At 47.0% G+C, this 22226-nt stretch overlaps 1 protein-coding gene across 12 annotated transcripts in view; it reads left to right on the top strand.

The window, feature by feature from the left end:
- The window catches only part of CEP164 (centrosomal protein 164), a 66861-nt gene that overhangs the window by 2283 nt on the left and 42352 nt on the right, over positions 1-22226 (top strand). For 8 of the 12 annotated variants that reach the window (XM_053900436.1, XM_053900438.1, XM_053900441.1 and 5 more), the window contains exons 2-5: positions 3223-3332; positions 7871-7982; positions 16882-17086; positions 19311-20954. In XM_053900436.1, the coding sequence (XP_053756411.1) occupies positions 3251-3332; positions 7871-7982; positions 16882-17086; positions 19311-20954 (2043 nt within the window). In that variant the 5' untranslated portion in view covers positions 3223-3250. Of the gene's footprint in view, positions 1-1891; positions 1983-3211; positions 3333-7870; positions 7983-16881; positions 17087-19310; positions 20955-22226 lie in introns of those variants that run through there. The other 4 variants (XM_053900433.1, XM_053900435.1, XM_053900434.1 and 1 more) reach the window with 3 other exon arrangements.

Here is a 22226-nt window from a genome sequence, read left to right as displayed (position 1 = left end):
ATGTAGAATAAGCCTTTCACGTATGTGAATAGTAATAACAACAGCAACTCACATTTATTGAGATTATACTGTGTTTTAAGTATTTTACATATACTGGATAATTTAATTCTCCCGTCAATGGCGGTAGACATCATTCTCTCCATTTTACAGATGAGAAAACTGAGGTGCCTTGCCCAGCTGGTAAGTGGCAGAGCTGGGATTCAAAGCCAGTAATGTTCCCAAACCTATGCTCAGTTCCCACTACCTAATCACTTACAGTGTCCTCCACCTTCTCCCCAGTGCCATCTCCAGGAAATCTTTCCTTTGCTGAACTTTCTTTATAACTGTTGAGGCAGACTGGAAGCAGTAATTATACAGGGAACCCTAATTGTGCAAATGTGCATGTATGTGTGCTCTGCTAGTGTGCAGGTGTTTTTACTCTTCATTGCATCTCTAGTGCCCAAAGAGGCGTCTGGGTGGCTCAGTCGGTTGAGTGTCAGACTTCGGCTCAAGTCGTGATCTTGTGGTTCGTGAGTTCAAGCTCGACATCAGGCTCGCTGCTGTCAGCACAGAGCCCGCCTCAGATCCTCTGTCCGCCCCTCTCCCTGCACCTCCCCCATTCTCTCTCTCTCTCTCAAAAATAAATGAACATTTGAAAAAAGGTAAACTTAGGTGCTCAATAAATATTTCTCGAATGAATAAATGATCTCCAGTAGCCACTAAATGCATATGATTTCTCTTCCCACCACCTCCTCCTTCCTGTAGTTCCTGCCCTTTTTGTCCTGTCCTTACCCACAGAAGATCTTTTTCGGTGGAAGATTTGTGCGAAATTCAAGTGACCCATGATTCTGGGTTTTCCAGATTCTTCCTGACATTTCAATATAGCTAAGTGGGCATCCTGCCACAGAGAGATTTCACCTGCCCCATGCTTTCCGGAGATGGGGTGTATCTAGGGATGTGAAACATCTCTCGAGTGCTCCGAGGCGGTTGCTACAGTGCCTTGTGACAGGTCACAGCCTGTTGGACTGAACATCGGCTGGCCGCTAGGGGTTCTTCCTTCCCCAGGGATTCTTTCCCTTTCTCCTTCCCTCTCCTCCCTAACTTAGAGAATTCAAGATTCCTGTGGCTCATTAAGCCACATCAGCTGCCCTGGTTCCTGGCGCTTTTCTGCTCTGCTTTTTAAGAGTCGGTGGCCCTGCTTATCTCTGTGTGTGTGGAGGAACCATTATGGGCTCCTAGGGTGTTAGGGGTTCTTAGGGTAGGGCACAGATCCCCACTTGGGTTTACGTACCGTAGAGGAGAATGCTTCTTCCATTGGCCTTTCTTCTTAAGGCCTGAAATTGCTGCTTGGAGGTGTCAAGGTGGGAATGAGAGGGGGCATAGCCTCACTCCCTTGGCTCCGTTGGACTGACAGAGGGAGCCTTTTCTTGTGAGTCGTAAGGCGAGATACCTTCCTGGCCCATCTGTCAACTCTCAGGGTACAGAGAGGGCCACAGTAACGATCCCTCATATATCCTTTGCTGTTTATCAGGAAACGGCAATCTTGGAACAGATTCAGAGCCACCAGACCTGGCCATTTCCTGAGCACTCATTACAGGACACATCCCAACTTCCTTTAACAAATTTTTTTTTTTTCAATGTTTATTTATTTTTTTGAGAGATAGACAGAGCCTGAGCAGGGGAGGGGCAGAGAGAGAGGGAGACAGAATCCGAAGCAGGCTCCGGGCTCTGAGCTGTCAGCACAGAGCCCGACATGGAGCTCGAACTCAGGGACCGCGAGATCATGACCTGAGTGGAAGTCGGCCGCCAACCCAACTGAGCCCCCCAGGCACCCTCCCCTGCAACCTCCTTTTTGATGACAGGGTCTTTCTGTTCACTTCCCCTGCTGTAAGAGGGCTGTATTTCGCTTGCTGTTCCAGGTGGAACAGTGACAGCTTCTGAAGAGGTCAGGCTTGTTTCTCTAGACTCCTGTCAGTCACACCAGCGAGGTGATGCCTGCTCAGGTGGGGGACGCACTCCAGCAGCCACTTTACAGGGGGACCTGCCTCTGCGTCACTGGGAGCCTCAGTGCGGGAGGTGCCAGAACGGGAGAGTTGTGACCTGGGAGGGAGGAGCGGGGAACGGCATGAGCTTGTCAGTTGAAGAATTTGAATTTGACGCTGTCCCATCCCCGGGGCTAGAAACCTTGGACTCAAGTTGGACTCTTTTCCCCCCTGCCTCCCATCCCACTCCTATTAACCCTACCATCACAGCATCTGCCCCTCCTCCATCCTCTCTGCTTCTGCCCTAGTTTAAGCCCTCATCGTCTTTCACCTGGATGGCAGCCGCCTCCGTGGTTTTCCTGACACCAGTCTTACTTCTCCAGTCCTGACATCCATCCCTGCCAGAGCTCACATCCTGAAAAAAGGCCGTAGTGTGCCACTTTCTCTCACCAAAGCCCTCAGTGGCTCCCCTTTGCCGCAGGGGAGAGTGGAGACTCTTGCACATGGTCTACAAGGCTCTCCGTGACCTAGCTTTCCACGCCAGCCCCTGCCCCGCGTTCTGTATCCAGTACTCCAGAACACCTTGTCTGCACCCAACATCCCCTCTGCCAGCTTCGCTCTCTCCACCAACATGACTCTTGTCTGCCTTTGGTACCCAGCTCCTTACAAAGCCTTCCTTCCCCCTTCGGCGGGAATATATTCCTTCTCTCTTAGTACTTCTGGAGCAGGATGGTTATTTTTCCCCTTCTGCCTTCTGCTGTTGAAGTTGTGTGTGCTACTTCCCCTAGATTGTAAGCTCCTTGAGGGCATCATTGGGTGTAAATAGGGATGTGCGTTGAAGATAGTGTGGCTGCACTGGGATACGTTGCCATCAGGGGGGATGGGGGTGTGCCGCTCTTTTGGTGTCCCTAGGGTTTTCTTGCTGGGGGTCCTATACTGTGAGTTGTTTCTCCCCTGGTGGTGGGGGGCGGGATATGAGGTCACACTCTTGAGAGAGAGACCTGGGTTTCCAGCTCTTTTGTGACGCGCTGAGTATTCAGCAAGCGTTTGGGAGATGCGTCTCAGGGAACTTTACGAGGCGCAGAGTCTATGAGGCCTGAGTTCTGAGACATTGGTTCCACCCTCCGCTATCCCTGGAGTCTGGAAGATGTGCTAAGTTGGCTTGCAGGGTCTGGTCTGACCCAGGGGCTCCATGACCGGGCTCCAGTTTTTCTCCCTTTAAGGTGGGTCATTGATTTTCTCTTTGGAAGGGGGTCTCCAGGACGTAGGTGTTCGAGCCCATACCAATCATGGCCGGAAGACCCATCCGCATAGGAGACCAGCTGGTTCTGGAGGAAGATTATGATGAGACCTACATCCCCAGTGAGCAAGGTAAGAGGCCTGGGGTGTACTCTAATAGTTCTTTGAGGGCAGGAATGGTCTCTGATTTAATTTTGTTCTTCTGATACAAATCTGGTACATGTACAGGGCTGCTTGGTATATTTGGTTGGATCAGGGGTTGGGAAACTAACTCATGGGCTTCCCCTGGCCTGTTGCCTTCTTGTAAATAAGGTTTGATTGGAAAATAGCCATGCTTATTTGCTTACGTATTGTCTGTGGCTGCTTTCATGGTACAAGGGCAGTGCTGAGTAGTTGTGAGAGAAACCGTGTCACCCACAAAGCCTAAAATATTTACTCTCTGGCCCTTTACAGAGAAAGTTTGCTGGCCTTGGGTTAGATCAATGATTATTTTTAAATGTTTATCTATGTTGAGAGAGAGAAAGAGAGAGCGCATGTGTGTGCATGCGGGAGGGGCAGAGAGAAGGAGGGTGAGAATTCCAAGCAGGCTCCGCACTGTCAGTGCAGAGCCGGACATGGGGCTTAATCCCACGAACTGTGAGATCGTGACCTGAGCTGAAATCAAGAGACAGATGCTTAACTGACTGAGCCACCCAGGCACCCCGATGATTAACTTTAAATGAAAATATAGCGGCTTCAGGCTGGCTCAGTTGGTGGAGCGTGTGACTCTTGATCTCAGGGTTGTAAGTTCGAGCTCCATGTTAGGTATAGAGATGACTCAGAAATAAAATCTTAAAAAAAGGTCCATCTTTAAAAAATATACACGAAAATATATTAGAAGATACCATGAAATACATTGTGTCCTGAGGCCAGGGGTAACCCAGTTTCTTAAGAAAAAATACCTAAAGCAATGTTTTTTTTTAAACAACAACAATAACTTTATTAACAATAATAACAGAATTTATTGAGTGCTCCTACGTGCCAGTCTCTGCCCTAAGAACTTCACCTGTATTTCCTTTTCAACCCTCACAGCAACTCCATGAGTTAGGTACTATTATGATTCCCATTCTACAGATGAGGAAACTGAGGCACAGAAAGGTTAAATCATTTCCCTCCAGTCACAGGTGTACTGAGTGGCACAGCTGGGACCCACACCTAGGTGTCCTGACAAAAGGGCCTGCACTTTGAAGCTCTGTGCTGTGTTGAGGGGTGAAGATTCCTCTGAAATTGTCATGTGTCAGGGACCTGGGCACATAATTCAGGAGGTTTGCAGCCTGTTAGAGAAAGGGAAGGAATCTTGCACTCCCAGAGCCCCCGCACTTTGCATATAGCATAGGATTTTTATTTGTTTGCTGTATGAAAATTCAAAATTTTCACATTAAATGTATCAGTCCGTTCTCACATGACCTCGGAATGTTGTATCATAGTCAGAAAAGCCTTCCTTCGCTACTGCACGGATAGATACTGCTCTCATGTTTTCCCCTGGGTTTGTCCCCACACCATGCGTGGTTCGCCCATCTTTCCCCCACTGAGTAGGTGCCAGCGTGTGTATTTTGCCTACTTATCTTCCATAAGACTGTCCGTTCACACGCCAGCACCATACTCTTAATTACTGAGGCTCGGTAATAAATTCTCTTTTTCAGGAGGGCTGATATGCCCTCGTGGCTTTCCCCACACCTCCTACCCAAGTTTTCGTGCTTATCTTGCCTTACCTCCCTGGGAACTTGCGAATCACCTTGTCTGGTTCTGGGGAGGGCTCTGTGTGGGAGAACGGTTGGCATTTTGGAGAAAATTGTGTTCAGTTTATGAAAGAACCTAGGGAGGATTGGCATCTTTATGAAGTCCCCCCCTGCCCAAGAACATGGTATTCCTTCCCGTTTGTGTTTTGTTTGTGTTTTTCAGGACCGACTTAAAGTTTTCTTCACGCAGGTTTTTACACATTTCTTGCTCAGTGTATTTCTTAACTATTTATTTTGTTTGCTCTTGTGAATGGGGACCTAATGATCTAAGGATGTTTATAAAAACTCTCTTCTGCTCAGTTCAGGGTTAGACGGTCTAAGCTCAAGCCACCATCTCTCTCCTGAGACTGTCAGTAGCTTCCTATTAGCCTCCCTGTGTACACCCTTGCCCTTCGCAGGGGTGCTCCATCTCGCACCGGAGTGTTCTTCTTACAGCGTAAAGCAGATCACATCAGGACTCCGCTTTTAGTAGTATTCGTTATACTCAGCATAGCACTCTTAATGGGGTGTGCAGGGCTCTGCGTGACTCTGCCCTGTCCCCTGGCCAGGTTCACGTGGTGCCACTCTCCCTTCCTCGCTGCCAGTCCCATGGCGTTTCTGACAGTCCCCAGATGGGCCAAGCTGCTGCTTGCCACAGGCCCTTTGCACCTGCTTTTCTGCCTCAGTGCTCTTTCCTCAGTGCTCTGCACGGCCAGCTCCCTTGTCTCCTACAGGTTTCAGTTGTGTTCCATTCTGAGAGGTTTCCCTTGACCCTTTCTAAACGAGTGCCCCCTTCACCTTGAGGTTCTCTCTCTCATATGTCATTTACTTCCTTTATTGCCTTTATCAGAAGCTTTCATTTTTTGTATATTTATCTGTTTCGTTCTTTTTTTTTTTTTTTTTTGAGAGAGAGCGAGCAAGAGAGTATGGGGGAGAGGGAGAGAGGGAATCTCAAGCGGGCTCCATGCCCAGCGCAGAGCCTGATGCAGGGCTTGATCTCACCACCTTGAGATCATGACCTGAGCCAAAATCAAGAGTCAGACGCTTAACTGTTAACAGGTGCCCTGTCTACTTCTTTACTGGTTGTTCTACTAGAAGAGACCATTTCTCTTACGGCACATAGGAAGCACTCAAGAACTATTTGTGAAATTAGTGAATAAGTCTCTGGCTAGCCAAATTTCAGCTGGTCCTTTGAAAACGTGCTTTTTCTTTTCTAGTCCCCAGGTATGCCAGCCTCCACATTCTCTATTGAGAGAACCCATACTGGTTTTGCCTTTCTGGCCAGGGGTATTATCAGCTGGAGCATTGATGCCCCTGGGGTATTTATTTCATTATTCCTGGTGGCTCTGGTGACCTATTCTTGCAGTTAGCTCATCTGCCTTTGCACCTGTAGGTGAGATCGCTCTTAGCTCAGTATGTATATCTCCCCTGTTCCTCCAGATCTCTGGCGAAAGAGCTTTCTATGCTTGGTTCCCAGAGAGTATTAGAGTCCATAGGACATCACAGAAGTGGAAAAGAAATCCCTTCATGGAGTAGAGTCTTCAGAGAGTGGAGAACAAGGCTGATCGAGTATCATCTCACTTTCTCAGCTCAGCTCTCCCCTCGCCTTGGGCGCTTTCCCTCTGCTCCCGGGGCACACAGTGCACATCTCCATTAAAAGCACATATCCCTCGGTTTGTACTCTGTTCATGTGTTGGTAAGGTCCCCGAGGGGCTTAGTCTTCTCTGGTTGTTCAGTCCATGCTTGTTGACTGAGTGACGGGCACTTTTGCACCAGGGTTTTGGAGCTTGTGTCCCGGTAAGGCTGCCCTCATTCAGGATGCTTCTGGCTGCGGCCGTGGGGGGTCTTCCTGAGGCCCCTGCCACACAGACGTCTTGGTCTTATTGTTTTGCCTTTGTCATACTCCGCTTCGCATTACGTTCTTGGAGTATGGCAACAGCATGCCTGGATTCGGGTGTGCCATTTGTAATTTAAGAAGACAGAATTATTTATGTTTATTATTTATATTTAGAGACATAACACCTGCTCACTTAAGGAAACTTGGAAAGTAAAGGCGAAGGAGAAAAAAAGTTGTCTAGGAAAAAAACCTGTTTTTCCTTTATTCTCACACGCAAAATGCTGGCACCAGGTGTGTGTGTGTGTGTGTGTGTTTCTGACACTAGCTGTGTGTCCTACAATTCAGCTTCAGTTCCTGGAGACAGCATCAGATCCCACAGGTTAGGGGCTCGGTCATAGTCTGAAGACTGTCCCCAACTTCAGACATCAGTCGCAAGTCCCGGGTTGTCCCTGGTACTTCTGACCAACGACCTATACACCAGAGTCCCCTGCCCCCCTCCTTGGGTTTGATAATTTGCTAGGACAGGTCCCAGAACTCAGGGAAACACTTAAGTTGAGCAGTTTATCATACAGTAAAGGATACGATAACGGATAGAGCTGAAGAGCCAGATGAAGGAAGCCATACGTAGGGTGAGGTCACATGGATGTGTTCACCAACCCAGAAGCTCTCTGAGCCCCGTAGTCTAGGGATTTTTATAGAGCCTTTTTCACCAAGTCATGATCGATCGTTAACTCACTTTTCCAGCCCCTCTCCCCTCTCCAGAGAATCGGGGTGAAACTGCAAGTTCCAAGCTTCTAATCATAGCTCGGGTTTTCTGGTGACCAGCCCCTATCCAGCAGCCCCCCCAGAGTCACCTGATTGGAAGAAAAGAGGCTTCTGTTGCTCAGGAAATTCCGAGGGTTTTAGGAGCTCTGTGTCAGCACCTCGGGTCAAAGACCAAATAGTAACAGGAACTGGGGGTGGAGACCGACACTTGTATTTCTTATTATTTCACAAGGTTGACTGTGATTCTTTTTCTCTTTTCCATCCACATCGCCCACTTTGTTACTTTCTCATCATCCCGCCTCTTCCTGCAGAAATTCTTGAATTTGCCAGAGAGATTGGTATTGATCCCGTCAAGGAGCCGGAACTGATGTGGCTGGCGCGGGAGGGCATTGTGGCCCCACTGCCTGTGGAGTGGAAGCCCTGGTAAGTCAGCACGGATGTAGCCGCGCCTGGCACTGGAGGTCAGCTTTAATTTGCCACCTTTGTTATTTAAAACAAAAAACTTTCTTTAATGTTTATTTTTGAGAGGGAGATACAGAGCCCAAGCAGGGGAGGGGCAGAGAGAGAGGGAGACACAGAATCCGAAGCAGGCTCCAGGCTCCGAGCTGTCAGCACAGAGCCTGATGTGGGGCTCGAACTCACGAGCCGTGAGATCATGACCTGAGCCAAAGTCGGATCCTTAACCAACTGAGCCACCCAGGCACCCTGATTTGCCACCTTCAGAAGCCTGTCCTGCGCAGAGTTGGGGACAGCTATGGGCCATTCCTCCGCTGTGCTGCCTGATACTTTGGGCCTGAGCCCAGGCCAACTTGACGGTCCCTGTGAGGGGTTCAGCACCAATATCCAGGGTCCTGCAGCACCAGCCTCTGCTTCGGGCCTGGTGGGGAAGTGTCACTGTTGCCCTTTGCCGACTGATACCGAGAGTGACGATATTGAAACCCCCTCAGTGGGTCCAGAATGGATGCTGGTGCTAAAGAGGTTTGTGGTGAGGCTACACAGACTGGCAGAGGGTTTTGTCCCTCTTGGCAGCCCATCCTGAATTTGAGTCCCGTGCTCACGAATAGGTTCCCGTCTGTGGATTCGGTCACCTGTGCAGTTTCGCTTTGAGCTCTCTGCACGTACGGAGCGGACTGGCTCGGGTTGTCTCAGTGAAACAGAGGCTGATGGGGAGGAGGCTGACGGGGTCTCGGCATCCTCTCCCACCCTCGGGGGCGGGGGTGCGTGTTCGCTGTTTTGCACGCTGGCTCCAGCTCGGCTCCCTAAAGTGAGTGCCAGAAGTTTACTTCCCGCTCTAGCGCGAAGTCCCCAGTTAGTCCCCACGGTCTCCAGAGTCTTCCCTTTTGCTGCTGTTGTACAGTTTTGCACGCAAGGTATAATATTCCGTTCTTACCCACGCCATTTAATGCGTTGGCCATGCTTCAAAATGACCGCAAGTGTGGCCTCACTCGTCCGTGCTGAAGAATCGTAAGTTATCCTTTCAGCTTCTCACATGGCGGGCTCCCCGCTCTCCTGATCTCTGTAGCAGCGTTTTCCTTGGATCTCCTCCAGTTTCGTGACCCCTCTCTTGTAATAAATCTGTCTGCGCTCTACACTCTTCCAGGTGCTGAGCACTGGTGGTTGTGTTTGTAGGATAGCGGTTTCTGTTCTGTTTCTCATATCCACCCCGATTCCCACATTTGCCTTATCTAATCATCTCTATCTTCTTTGCCTTCGTTTTTAAGTTCGTATATATGTGTGCTGTTTGCTTTTGGATACATTTTCTCGTTAGAAACCACATGAGAGGGGCGCCTGGGTGGCTCAGTCTGTTAAGCGTCCGACTTCGGCTCAGGTCATGATCTCACGAGGGTTCATGAGTTCAAGCCCCGCCTTGGGCTCTGTGCTCAGAGCCTGGAGCCTGTTTCGGATTCTGTGTCTCCTTCCCTCTCTCCCCCTCCCCCACTCACGCTCTGTCTCTGTCTCTCTCTCTCTCTCTCTTGAAAATTAAACATTAAAAAATGAAGTTCTTATTAAAAAAACACATGAGAAATAGAATCAGTATAGTAACCTCTTAATGTACACATAATAAATAAATGGCTGCAGTGTTTGTAAAAAATAAAATGGTGAGTGGAAGGAGGGAAACTGTCATTGGTTATTGAGCCAGCCATGTGCCAGGGTCACACCTACCACCTTCATGTACCTGCTAGGGTGGTCAGCACTTCTTTTCCAAATTGACTATTAGGTCTCTGGACGGGTTATTTCTGGATTCTCTGCTCTCTTCCATTGATCTGTTTGTCTTAATACCAATACTGCACGTATTGTCTTGATATAACTGTAGCTTTATTAGAGACGTTGAAATCATGTAGGGTAAATCCTCCCACTTTGCTGTCCATTCGCAAAGTAGTATTGTAGGTCCTCTGTACTTCCATATGAATTTTAGAATCAGCTTGTCATTTTCTACAAAAAAAAAATCCTGTGGAGATTTTGATCGGAATTGCACCAAATCTAGAAATCACTTCAGGAAGAATTGACCTCTAGACCTTTATGGAGTATTCCAACCCCTGAGCAAGGGTCTGTCCCCATTTATTTGGGTGGTTCTTTGGGTGGTTTTTTTCTCTAAGAAACATTCTGTAGTTTTTAGGGTACGTGTATTACCCATATTTTGTTAGATTTACTAAGTGGTCTATTTTAAATCATATATGTAAAAATTTCCTATTGCTTGTTGCTTTTATATAGAAATAAAATTCGTTTTTGTATATTGATCTCATAGCTGGCAACCTTGCTAAACTCATTTCCGTCAGTTCTAATAGTTTTGTAGATTCCATAGGGTTTCCTACATGCATGATCACATCTTCTGTGAAAAAGACATTTTTACTTCTTCCTTTCCAATCTGAATACCTTTTATTTTTATGTCTTTCCTTACTGCACTGACTAGACCCTCTAATAATAGAAGTGGTGACAGTGGACATTTTTGTCTTTCTCCTCATCTTAAGGAATTGAGTATGATGGGAGCTGTAGGTTTTTGTAAATGCCTTTTGTCAGGATGAGGAAGTTCCCTTCTATTCCTGGCTTGCTGAGGGTCTAAATCAGAAAGGATATTGGGTTTTACCAAATGTTTTTCTGTACCTATTAATAGGATCATGTGATTTTTTTTTTCTATTTCGGTCTTACTAGGGTCAGTTGTATTGATTGATTTTCAAATGGTAATCTGACCTTACATTCCTCGGATAAAGTCCACTTGGTCACGATTATATACTATCGGATTTGATTTTTTAAAATTGTGTTAAGTATCTTTGTTCTAAAAAAATAGTTTGAAGGGGATGAAGTAGATAGAGTTTGGGTATTTCATTATTCCTGATTTCCAACTTTATTTATTCATTCTATTTTGTGTTACAAGTTGAGACGTCGTTTCTGGCTCAGTAAGTGATCTTCTTTATGTAAATGTTCTAGGGATGCTGGATAAGAATGTAGTGTCTCATTTTTGGATGTAGGGTTCTGTAAATGTCCTTTATATCAATGTGTTTTCATATATAGATGTGTTTATGTCTTCTGTGTCCTGGTCCCTTTTGTCTGGTCTAACTCACAGTTTAGTTGAGTACAGAATTGTATGTTGAGTACGAATAGCCCTTGAACAATATTATGTACCCTTATCTTCTGACTTCTGGTTTTGCTAAAAAGACATGTTTTCTTGGTCTCATCAGTTATATCTTTGTGGGTAGTAAAATTCCCCCCCTCCCCCCTCCCCAAACTGGATGTTTTTATTATTTTGTTTCTATCTTTGGTGTTTTTGTAATTTCACTGCTGTGCCACGTTTGGATTTATTTTTTTTTCCCCCTTTCCGTCCCTAATTTAATGATTCTACCGATTCCTACAAGTTCTGATCTTTTCAATATGTCTGTTTTCTTTTCTTTTTTTTTAGAGTTCTGTTCTTTCATTATGGATTCTACTCTTTTTGTCCCTACAGTAATTTTAGATGTAGTTAATTTTAGTCTTCTTTTGATTATTGTACTATGCCAGGTTTCCTTGCGTGCCAATGTTTCTCTTTACTGGCACTGATTTCCTTTTGCAGTGAACTGTCTCCCCATGGGGTTTGTTAATTATTTATTGTAAGTTTTGTGAATCTGTCTTCTGTAGAGTCATTTTCTGTGTCTCATTCCTGGGTTGTTGAGTGACTTTATGATAGCTTGTGCCACGGATTTTTCAGTGGGTTTAGTACTAAATTTTTACATTAATTTTCTGACTTGGGATTTCCTTACCACAGTTTGGATTCTATGTCTACATGTATCTTGGAGTTTTAATTTTTTGTGAAAGTTGGTTTCGCCTGCCTAGACCTGGATTGCTTCTTTGCCCTCTAGGTTCTTCTATTCATGGAGCCAGCAGCCTTAAGGGCCCAGTGATACGCAAGGGTCTTGCCCCTAGTTTCCCAATTCATGAAGGTCTAAGGCCGTATTTTGTGCCTTTCAACTGGCATTAAAACTCGGGTTTTGGGGAGCCTGGGTGGCTCAGTCGGTTGAGTATCGGACTCTTGATTTCAGCTCAGGTCATGATCCCAGGTTCATGGGATCGGGCCCCGTGTCAGGCTCTGTGCTGAGCGTGGAGCCTGCTTAAGATTCTCTCTGTTTCTGTCTCTCTCTCTCTCTCTCTCTCTCAAAACAAAACAAATAAATAAATAAATAAACAGCTTTTGAGGGTCTCTGTCCAGGTCAGACACCAGCCTTGACCTATCAGTTCACACACTTGTTATTCAGATTTCACATTTTCTTTCTGTTTCTGGCATCTGAGAATTTGGCACTAGGTGAGGAGAAGTCAGATGTCTTCTTCAGTTTGGTAAACATGTTGCCTGAGGTTTTGTATGTGTGTCTTTATTTATTTTTTAATGTTTGTTTATTTATTTTGAGAGAGAGAAAGGGAGGGGCAGAGAAAGAGGGGGAGAGAATCCCAGCAGGCTACACGCTGTCAGCAGAGCCTGATGTGGGTCTCAAACCCATGAACCGTGAGATCATGACATGAGCCAAAATCAAGAATCTGATGCTCATGTGGATGGAACTGGAGGGTATTATGCTGAGTGAAATAAGTCAGTCAGAGAAAGACAGATATCATGTTTTCAGTCATATGTGGAACTTAAGAAACTTAACAGAAGACCATGGGGGAAGGGAAGGGGAAAATAGGTACAAACAGGGAGGCAAGACGTAAGAGACTCTTAAATACAGAGAACAAACTGAGGGTTGATGGGGGGCTCTGGGGAAGAGGGGGAAATGGGTGATGGGCATTGAGGAGGGCACTTGTTGGGGTGAGCACTGGGTGTTGTATGTAAGTGATGAATCACGGGAATCTACCCCCAAAACCAAGAGCACACTGTATACACTGTATGTTAGCCAACTTGACGATAAGTTATATTAAAAAAAAAAAATCTGATGCTCAACTGACTAAGCTACCCAGGCACCCCTGTATGTGTGTCTTTAGAAAAAATTTCTAGGATTTGCAGTGGTGTGTTAAAAGATGTACAGAATTTAAATGTTGTTAGTTAATCATACATTACCTTCCTTTATAGTTTAATAATTCCTCCAATAATGGTACATATGGTTGTTCATTTAATAATATTATCAATTAGGGGTGCCTGGATGGCTCATTTGGTTAGGCATCTGACTCGATCTCAACTTAGGTCTTGATCTCAAGGTTATGAGTTCAAGCCCTGCGTTGGGTTTGAAGCCTTTTTAAAAAAAATTATCAATTAAAAAATTGTCGATTCCTCCAAAATGATGAGTACAAAAAAATTGTTGATACAAGGACAGGAAATTATGCCGGATCATTTAAATTTGCATTTCTCAAATCATTCATAGAGTTGAGCTGGCCATCTGTTGGCCATTTGCTTATTTATATTCTTTGCCGTTTTGTCTGCTGGGTTGCTTATTATTATTTTTGTTGAGAAGGTAAAAGTGATTTTTCTGTGGGTTTTATTTTCATTTAAGCATTAAAAAAATTTTTTTAAATGTTTATTTGTTTTTGAAAGACAGAGCACAAGCAGGGGTGGGATGGGGTGGGGTGGGGGGGACACAGAATCTGAAGCAGGCTCCAGGATCTGAGCTGTCACACAGAGCCCGATGCAGGGCTCGAACTCATGAACTGCGAGATCATGACCTGAGCCGAAGTCGGATTCTAAACCGACTGAGCCACCCAGGTGCCCCAAAGCATTTTTTAAAAATTTACATCCAAGTTAGTTAGCATATGGTGCAACAATGATTTCAGGGGTAGATTCCTTAATGCCCCTTACCCATTTAGCCCATCCCCCCTCCCACAACCCCATCAGTAACCCTCTGTTCTCCATATTTAAGAGTCTCTTATGTTTTGTATTTATATCATTTTTGCTTCCCTTCCCTTGTGTTCATCTATTCTGTGTTTTAAAGTTCTCATATGAGTGAAGTCACATGATATTTGTCTTTCTCTAATTTCGCTTAGCATAATACCCTGTAATTCCATCCACATAATTGCAAATGGCAAGACTTCGTTCTTTTTGATTGCCAAGTAATACTCCATTGTATATATGTACCACATCTTCTTTATCCATTCATCCATTGATGGACATTTGGCTATTTCCATATTTTCCATACTTTGGCTATTGTTGATGGTGCTGCTATAAACATGGGGGTGCATGTGTCCCTTCGAAACAGCACACCTGTATCCCTTGGATAAATACCTAGTAGTGCAATTGCTGGTTCGTAGGATAGTTCTATTTTTAATTTTTTGAGGAACCTCCATACTGTTTTCCAGAGTGGCTGCACCAGCTTGCATTCCCACCAGCAGTACAAAAGAGATCCTCTTTCTCCACATCCTCATCAACATCTGTTGTTGCCTGAGTTGTTCATGTTAGCCATTCTGACAGGTGTGAGGTGGTATCTCAGTGTGGGTTTGATTTGTATTTCCCTGAGGATGAGTGATGTGGAGCATTTTTTCCTGTGTCGGTTGGCCATCTGGATGTCTTCTTTGGAGAAGTGTCTATTCATGTCTTTTGCCCATTTCTTCCCTGGATTCTTTCTTTTTTTTGGGGGTGTTGAGTTTGATAAGTTCTTTATAGATTTTGGATACTAGCCCTTTATCTGATATGTCATTTGCAAATATCTTCTCCCATTCCGTCAGTTGTCTTTTAGTTTTGCTGATTGTTTCCTTGCTGTGCAGAAGCTTTTTATTTTGGTGAGGTCCCAATACATTTTTCCTTTTGTTTCCCTTGCCTCTGGAGACGTGTTGAGTAAGAAGTTGCTGTGGCCAGGATCCAAGAGGTTTTTGCCTGCTTTCTCCTCGAGGATTTTGATGGCTTTCTGTCTTACATTGAGGTCTTTCATCCATTTTCAGTTTATTTTTGTGTCTGGTGTAAGAAAGTGGTCCAGGTTCATTTCTCTGCATGTCGCTGTTCAGTTTTCCCAGCACCACTTGCTGAAGAGACTGTCTTTATTCCATTGGATATTCTTTCTTGCTTTGTCAAAGATTTGTGGGTCCCTTTCTGGGTTCTCTATTCTGTTCCATTGATCTGAGTGTCTGTTCTTGTGCCAGATTTTTCTGTGTATTAATCTTATACTACTGTTTCTACTATTTTCTCCCCACCTCCTGTCTTTTAATTTTCTTTGCGCTTTCTTTTTTCACACTGAAATTATACATTTTTTTGTACTTTTTTTTTCCAGGTAAAACATACATAATGTAAAATGTACTGTTTCAGCCAGTTTTAGATATACAGCTAGTGGCATGAAGTACATTCACAGTGTTGTGCAAGCATCACCACCAGCCATTTCCAGAACTTTTTCATCTTCCCAAACAAAGTCTGTTTCCATTCTGCCCTCCCCCCCTCCCCCCCCCAGCTCCTGGTAACATCCCATCTACCTTCCATCTCTGTTAATTAACCTATTCAAGGTCAAATCAGTGGGCCCACGATATTCAGCCTTTTGGGTGTGGCTTATTTTACTTGATATAATGTCTGCGAGTTTCATTCATGTTGTAGCAGGTGTCAGTAGTTCATTCGTTGCCAAGACTGAATCCAGTTCTAGTGTATGTATGTACTACATTTTGTTTATTCATTCATTTGTCAATGGACATTTGAGCTGTGTGCACCCTTTGACTTTTATGAGTAATGCTGCTGTGAACATGGGTGGACAAATAATCTGCTTGAATCCCTGCTTTCCTTTTTGGTATATATCCAGCAGTGGAATTGCTGTGCTGTATGGTCTCTCTGTTTTTAATTTTTAGGAAACTAGTGCTTCTCACAGCGGCCACACCCTTTTCCATCCCCACCGACAGTGCTCGAGATGTCCAATTTCCCCACATCCTCCCCAGCACTTGTTATTTCTGCTTGTTTGGCAATAGCCGTGCCAGTGGGTGGGAAGTGATATCTCCCTGTGGTTGTACATTTCACTTTCCCTGATGTTTAGTGATACTGAGCATCTTCTCATGCACTTATCTGTCATTTATTACCTTTCTGTCTTTCATCCCTAATATTTTTCCTGCTTACTTCTGCATGTTTTCTCTTTTATTAGAATTGAGATTGAGTTTGAACTCACGACCCCAAGATCAAGAGTCGCATGTTCCACTGACGGAGCCAACCAGGTGCCGCCAGACTTGAGTCTTTCTATTGAGGAACATGGGCTGTCTCTCCAACAGCTTTTTCTTTTTTTCTTTTTCCTGACTTTTCAGTGAAGCTTTATAAAGATTTTGTACATGTTGGATTTATTCCTGGGTATCGTGTTTTTTGTATTGCTATGGTGAATTTTGTTTGTTTGTTTGTTTTCTGTAGCTGTCCCAATGAATTTTTGATAATGGTGGCTGGAAGAATGGCTTATTTTGGACTTGTCCATGTTGAAACACAGGTTCATGAAATGCACCTTTACATTATTTTCTTTTATTGTTGATCTCCACTGGCTTGGATCGTTATTTCTTAGGAGATGGGAATCTTGTGTAAGACCAGAGCTATCACAGTGCCTCTTTCTTCCTTGGACCATTTATGAAAATATTAAGGAAGGTCAATCCTAGAACTTGTCTTTAAGATCCCATAGCATCTGTACTTATCCATCTCAAACCAAGTTTATTCCTAGGAACCCCAATGATTGTACATTTTCTTCTAGAGAAGTCCTTAGCTATCCCAGTCCTTTGTTCCTATCTAAGTTAACTCCTATGTTAGCCAGAAGGTACCCTTTCCTTCTGTGTAAATCCCCTCCTGCGTCCCCCGTGTCTTCTCTCTCCTTCTGTCCCTCTCACCCAGTTCTTCCTTCTTTTCTGTCTCCTGGCCACTTTTATTCTCTTCCTTTTTTTCCTAAGTAGCTTTGGACCTGAGCAGGGACTAACTTCTGACCTCCACTCCCTACAGCCAGGACATCACAGGTGATATTTACTATTTCAACTTTGCCAATGGGCAGTCCACGTGGGACCATCCATGTGACGAGCACTATCGGAACTTGGTGATCCAAGAGCGGAGGAAGCTGTCAACTCCAGGAGCCGTTAACAAGAAAGACAAGAAAAAGAAGAAGGAAAAGAAAGACAAGAAGGACAAAGAGACCTCCAAAAGTCTGCTGGTGAGTCCGTGGATGCCAGCCCCCAGAGAGCTGGGCCTGAAACCTCAGGGGATATTGGGAACCCCTAGGTGTTTACAGCTGGGAAGTTCAGAACAACACCAATAACACATTGATTGCTTGATAGTACATCATCTCAGTTATGCCTGTCTTCTGGCAGATTTTCCTTTAGCTTCTGGAATTTCTTATCGTCTCTGAAAAATTCTTTTCTCCTCCCCCCGGGAAGCACATATTATGTAGGAGGATTATCGAGAAAGCGCGCTCCCCTGAGGATGTTGCTTTGCAGCAGTCTGAGAAGGGATACCGTCTACCCCTCTGGAGAGTGGGGGACAGGGGGGCAGTTGACAGAGAACCTAGATGAGTGGAGTGTCTTTCTTTTTTCAGAGCCAGGCCTTTCAAGTGTGGTGCAAATTCATAGATGTCAGGTGTAGCCATAATTCAGTTGTCAGAAAGCCATTGCCTTCAAAGTCCAAAAAGAAAAGCTTTGGGCTTTATCCACTTTTGTGGATTGTTCTTTTTTGCCATTGTCCTTGGGTAGGGGTGCGTAACTGAAATCTGATTGCGGCGTGAGCATCTTGGTCTCAGGTAGCTTTTTCACTCTGAGTTGAAAGTGCTCTTTCCCCTTATTTTTATTTGTCCTTCCAGTATGTCTGAACTTAAGAAGCAGAGTTATTGCCCTGGGTTTATAGGTAGAGAAGCTAAGACTTGGAGCCGTGCTGATGTGAGGGCCAGGCTCTCCCAGAGTGCTCTGCCGGTGCAGGGGATCCTTCACCCAGGTGGGGTGCAGGTGGGGCATGTTGAGGAGAGGGAGGCACATAGGAGATCAGACCAGCCAGGTGGGGGGCACTGAGAATATCTTTTCAACCCTCTCACTTGTCCAGTTGATTTGCTCTCTGTCTGCAGTCTGTTTCCCGCCAGTGTCTCTGTTTCAGTGAAGATTTCCATCTCCCTTTCTTCCTTCCTTCTCAGGGTGTCAAGTCTGGCATCGGATGGTTGGTGATGAATTAATCTTTTTCAACACTTCCAAGCTCCACAGATACTCTTCCCTCCCCTCCCCTCCCCCACCTATCACTACTCATGATTCTAAGAAATAAGATAACAAGCCCGTCCCTCCAGATAAAGAGGACAAGTCATTTCCAAATCGGTTGACTTTTCTAATGTTATGTGTTTCAAAGGCAGAAGGTGGATAATGGGCTTTTCACTAACCCAGGACTACCTAGTGTCTGGGCAGGCTCTGGCATGAGTAACGGTGAGAGAAGGGACCAAGCAAGGGTTCTGGGGTGGAGGGTCAGGTGACAGAGTTCTGGGTGTGTGACTGAGCGCGTGGAACTCCCTGTTAAAAAGGATTCCTTCTGTGGAGCTGAGGACATTTGGGAAGTCCTGGGCTGCCAGTCTGGCTCTCAGGCTCAGGACAGTGCCTCAGAGCTGGGTTTGTCCAGAGGGCAGGCCTGAGCCAGGTGGGTGACCTGGGCACAGGTGGCTTGGGCTCTCCGGAGGTATGCGTGCACAGGCCGGCTGGAGCCTACTGTGAATGTTTGCAGGGTGAGGTTTATCATTCAGAGTTTCTTCTAGACTCAAGGTTTTCTGTCTTTGTGGACCTCTCTTGAGCAGTGCCAGTTCGTGTCTTGAAGTTCGTGCCAGAAGACCTTGACGGCATCCCCGGGCTCCCCTCTTTGGCTGTTTCCCTTCTTCTTTCCCTTCTTAGACAATTTCTGGTAGTCCTTGGTAAGGCTGGTGGGTTTTATAAACTTAACCAGTCACAGAACTGAGAGCTTGATGATCCTTTAGAGATAATCTGGTTGGTAATTCTGACAGTTGTTAGTAGTGAAGCCCTGTCTTCCAGTCATTCCTCTATGAAGGTCCAGCATGTCAAGAAGTGGAGCTACCCCAGCTGAACCTGGGGGTAGGTCTTAGTGACGCCCGTTCCCCGTGACATGTACACTCTTGTGGCCTCCAGGGCACCATGTGCAATGAACCTGCAGTTTCCATGAAGCAAGGTTTGTAAGCCACTGATCTGGTCCAGCCTCCCCTTTATAGATAAGGAAACTAGGGCCCAGAAAACAAAGAAGTCAGAGGGAGTTTTTGGCTTCTTTTCCTCCTCCTGGTTTGTGTTTTACTTTAATTAGAGGGTGGGTTTCTGCTAAGGGCTTGCCAAGGGCTGAGGTAGCAAGTGTAAATCAGAAGTGCTCTGTCTCAGTTTTTCTTGCATGTTTATATACCCATCTAGGAGACACAGCCTGAGCAGGGACTTCTGCCGCCTCCTTCCTTTCTCCGCGGCCCATCCCCTCTCCCAGCACCTGGCCTTGCTGATCTGGACCTAGAGCAAGAGATGCAGGCTAGAAGCGAGGGCTCCTTTAAGAAAGGGAAGAGCCCATGCATGCTGGGTGACATCCCCTCGCCTCTCATGGGCGCCCTGCCCAGCAAGCTTCAGCCACTCTCCAAGGGCCAAGCTTCCCGAACCCACCACATCTTTGCCGACGTGGAGAAAATCTTAGGCAGGGCCCGAGCCCAGTGCAGAACAGAATTGGGTGATCAGCAGGGTCTGGGGAAACCCCAGAAGCCGACAGAGAAAATCTACCTGGGGTTTTCAGACCCTGAAATAGAAGATCTGGAACTGAGGACCAGACAGCAGAAGCCCGGTGCTCTGGGCCCTGAGAATACCCGGCCCCTCCAGAATGGGCAGGATGTGCTGGAGAGCAGGTGCCAGGCCTCTGTCCACTCAGAGCTTTCTGAAACCATCAGAGGTTTGGGCCACATGGCCAAACGGGGCTCCACTGGCCCTGGTGGGGACAAGAGCCAGAGCCCCGTTCGCTCACCATCCCCTGAGGAGGAGCCCTCCGGGTCCCCCTGTTCCTCTGACCACATGCTGCCTACCAGGAAGAACCCGCTGCTCTTGTTAGATCACGGCCCAGCTGAAGGCCTGAGCTGGCAGGGAGTTTCTGGAGAAGGTGGGAGTAGGGGCAGGGGGAGGAGGAGAAAAGAGCCCCCAGGACTGTGGATGGGACAGGTGTCCAAGCTTGTCGACAAGGATACCCCCGGCAGCTGCAAGGAGACAGAACCCAGTGACCCTGAGGCTCCAGGGGCCTCAGCTAAAGATCCACCTCGGGAACTCTTCCTATTGCCACCTGATCCGCTGGCGTTAGAGCCAGCCCAGAGTGCCCCTTCAGGGAGTTCCCCTGGAGGGTACCCTACCGGTGAGAAGAGACAACCCCCGGGGTCAACAGACCCCCCCGAAGAAGACAGGAAGCCTAGTGGGTCTGAGCCTGACTTGGAGAGCAGCAGCCTGGCTTCCCACCTTGGCTCTCAGATCCTGGGTGAGGTGCATAACCTCGTTTGGGACCTGCAGAGCTCTCAGGGATCTGGGCGGGGCGTGGGTCAGGCGGGTCCCGGCCTGAGAGATCAGCACTCCAGCCCCTTTGTAGCGTTCCAGGTGTCCCCCATGCAGGGGTCTACTGATGAGGGTTCTGAGAGCGAAGACTACTCTGAGGATCAGAGGTTCTACCAGCACATCCTGCAGATGGTCAAGATCTCCAGGCAGCTGGAGGGCCTGGGGCTGCCCGAGAGCACGCAGGAGATGCCGCGTAAAGACATTGCCAGCAGGGTCTGTTGCACGGCAGCCGAGTCTTCCACGATATCTAGTGAGGGGGAGCACGAGGCCATCAGAGCCATGGAGAGGGACGCGAGTTTTCTGACTTGTGGCCCGGAGGTGCTGGCGTGTCCTCTGGAGGCGGCTCTTGCCCCTGCTGGGCGGGAGGCCCGTCAGCAAGCCGGTTTCCAGCCAAGCAGCAGCCCCCTCAGGCAGGGGCTAGTCGAGCTGAGTTCCAACAGAGGGCTTGCTGCAGAGTCAGGCACGACGCAGCTTCTCAACCAGGTAGGCTTCTTAGCAAGCATGGCCCGCGGGCCTCAGTGAACTTGGCAGGGAGGGAGCCCGTCGAGTTGACGTTGGACTTGAACTCGGTGAACTTGGCAGGGAGGCAGCAGGTTGGGTTGACTCGGCCATCAGGCCTGCTTTCCTGTTATTTGCTCTCCCCTCGTAACTACTGATCCCTGAACTACCCAGGCTGACCATCTTGTGGGGTGACGTGTACTTCATGTTTCTTGTACCCATCACCTGCGAGACAGCGGCTCGGGGTATCTAGACTTCCCTTCCCTGGAGCTAACTGTATTTCACAGATGGGTCACAGGCTTTGCAGATGATCAGTTTTGAGGGTAAGGTGGCACCGATCTTGGCACTCACGCAGGATCTACGTACCTTCCCAGGATTTGGGAAGACTTTCTCTTCGGGTGATTATGGACAGAGGCTTCCCAAGTGGACGCCGCACCCCTAAGCTCTGAATTTAGTCCCTTGTGGGAATCCCACGGAACTGGAGTGTGAATCCAGTCATGAGGGGCTGAAACCCAGCATCTCCGTACCGTTCGCGAGCCGCTGTTGCTCCTGGCTTCCCAGGGCTCCCAGAAGCCATGTGAACAACCTGTGTCAGGCTTGCACAGACCTCGTTGGTACCGTCACTTCCTCCGCTGCTGGGATTTGCCAAAGGATGGTGCTGTCCCTATCATCCCGACACCTTTGTCCCTTTAAAGAGTCACACCATATTCTTCATTCAGAAGAAGTCAAGTTGGATCAGAGACCACAGGGGTCGCTCTGAATTTCCCCAGCTATTCTTTTGCTGCTGCCCAGCTGTGGCTTTACCCAGTTGTTCCCTCTGGTTTCTAATTGCTGGCGTGCCCTGGTTCTCTGTTAGCTTTAATAACTACTGTAGCACTATAAATATCGGATAAGCTGCAGATGATCCTGAAAGTTTTAATTAGCCCAACGGCAGCAAGTTTATCCGCTCCGAAGGACAACGCCACGTACAGCCCATAGTCAGAGTTAATGGCCAGCTATAGAAGATGATCAGCTAGGAGCCAGGAATGTGTAATTTCCCTGCTAACCACTGATTTGGTAAAGGCCTGGGAGAACAAAGCCCTCAGCATGCCTGTCTCCCTCCCTCCAGCCCCCAGCACGTTAGCAAATTAGCCATGGTAGGAGTCTGTACTTTTCCATAAATACAGTGTGGGAGGAACTTTGGTTGCTGATCTGCTGGGGCTGGTTGGGAGGGCTGAAGTCAGGACGAGCGGGCCCAGTTTGCCCCCAGTTTACCGT

This window comes from Panthera pardus, unplaced genomic scaffold (genome assembly GCF_024362965.1).
Source record: "Panthera pardus isolate Hobbes unplaced genomic scaffold, ASM2436296v1 HiC_scaffold_12, whole genome shotgun sequence".
NCBI classification, from domain to species: domain Eukaryota; kingdom Metazoa; phylum Chordata; class Mammalia; order Carnivora; family Felidae; genus Panthera; species Panthera pardus.
The sequence above is the reverse complement of the archived record's forward strand: the minus strand, read 5'-3'. Positions and strand labels throughout refer to the sequence as shown.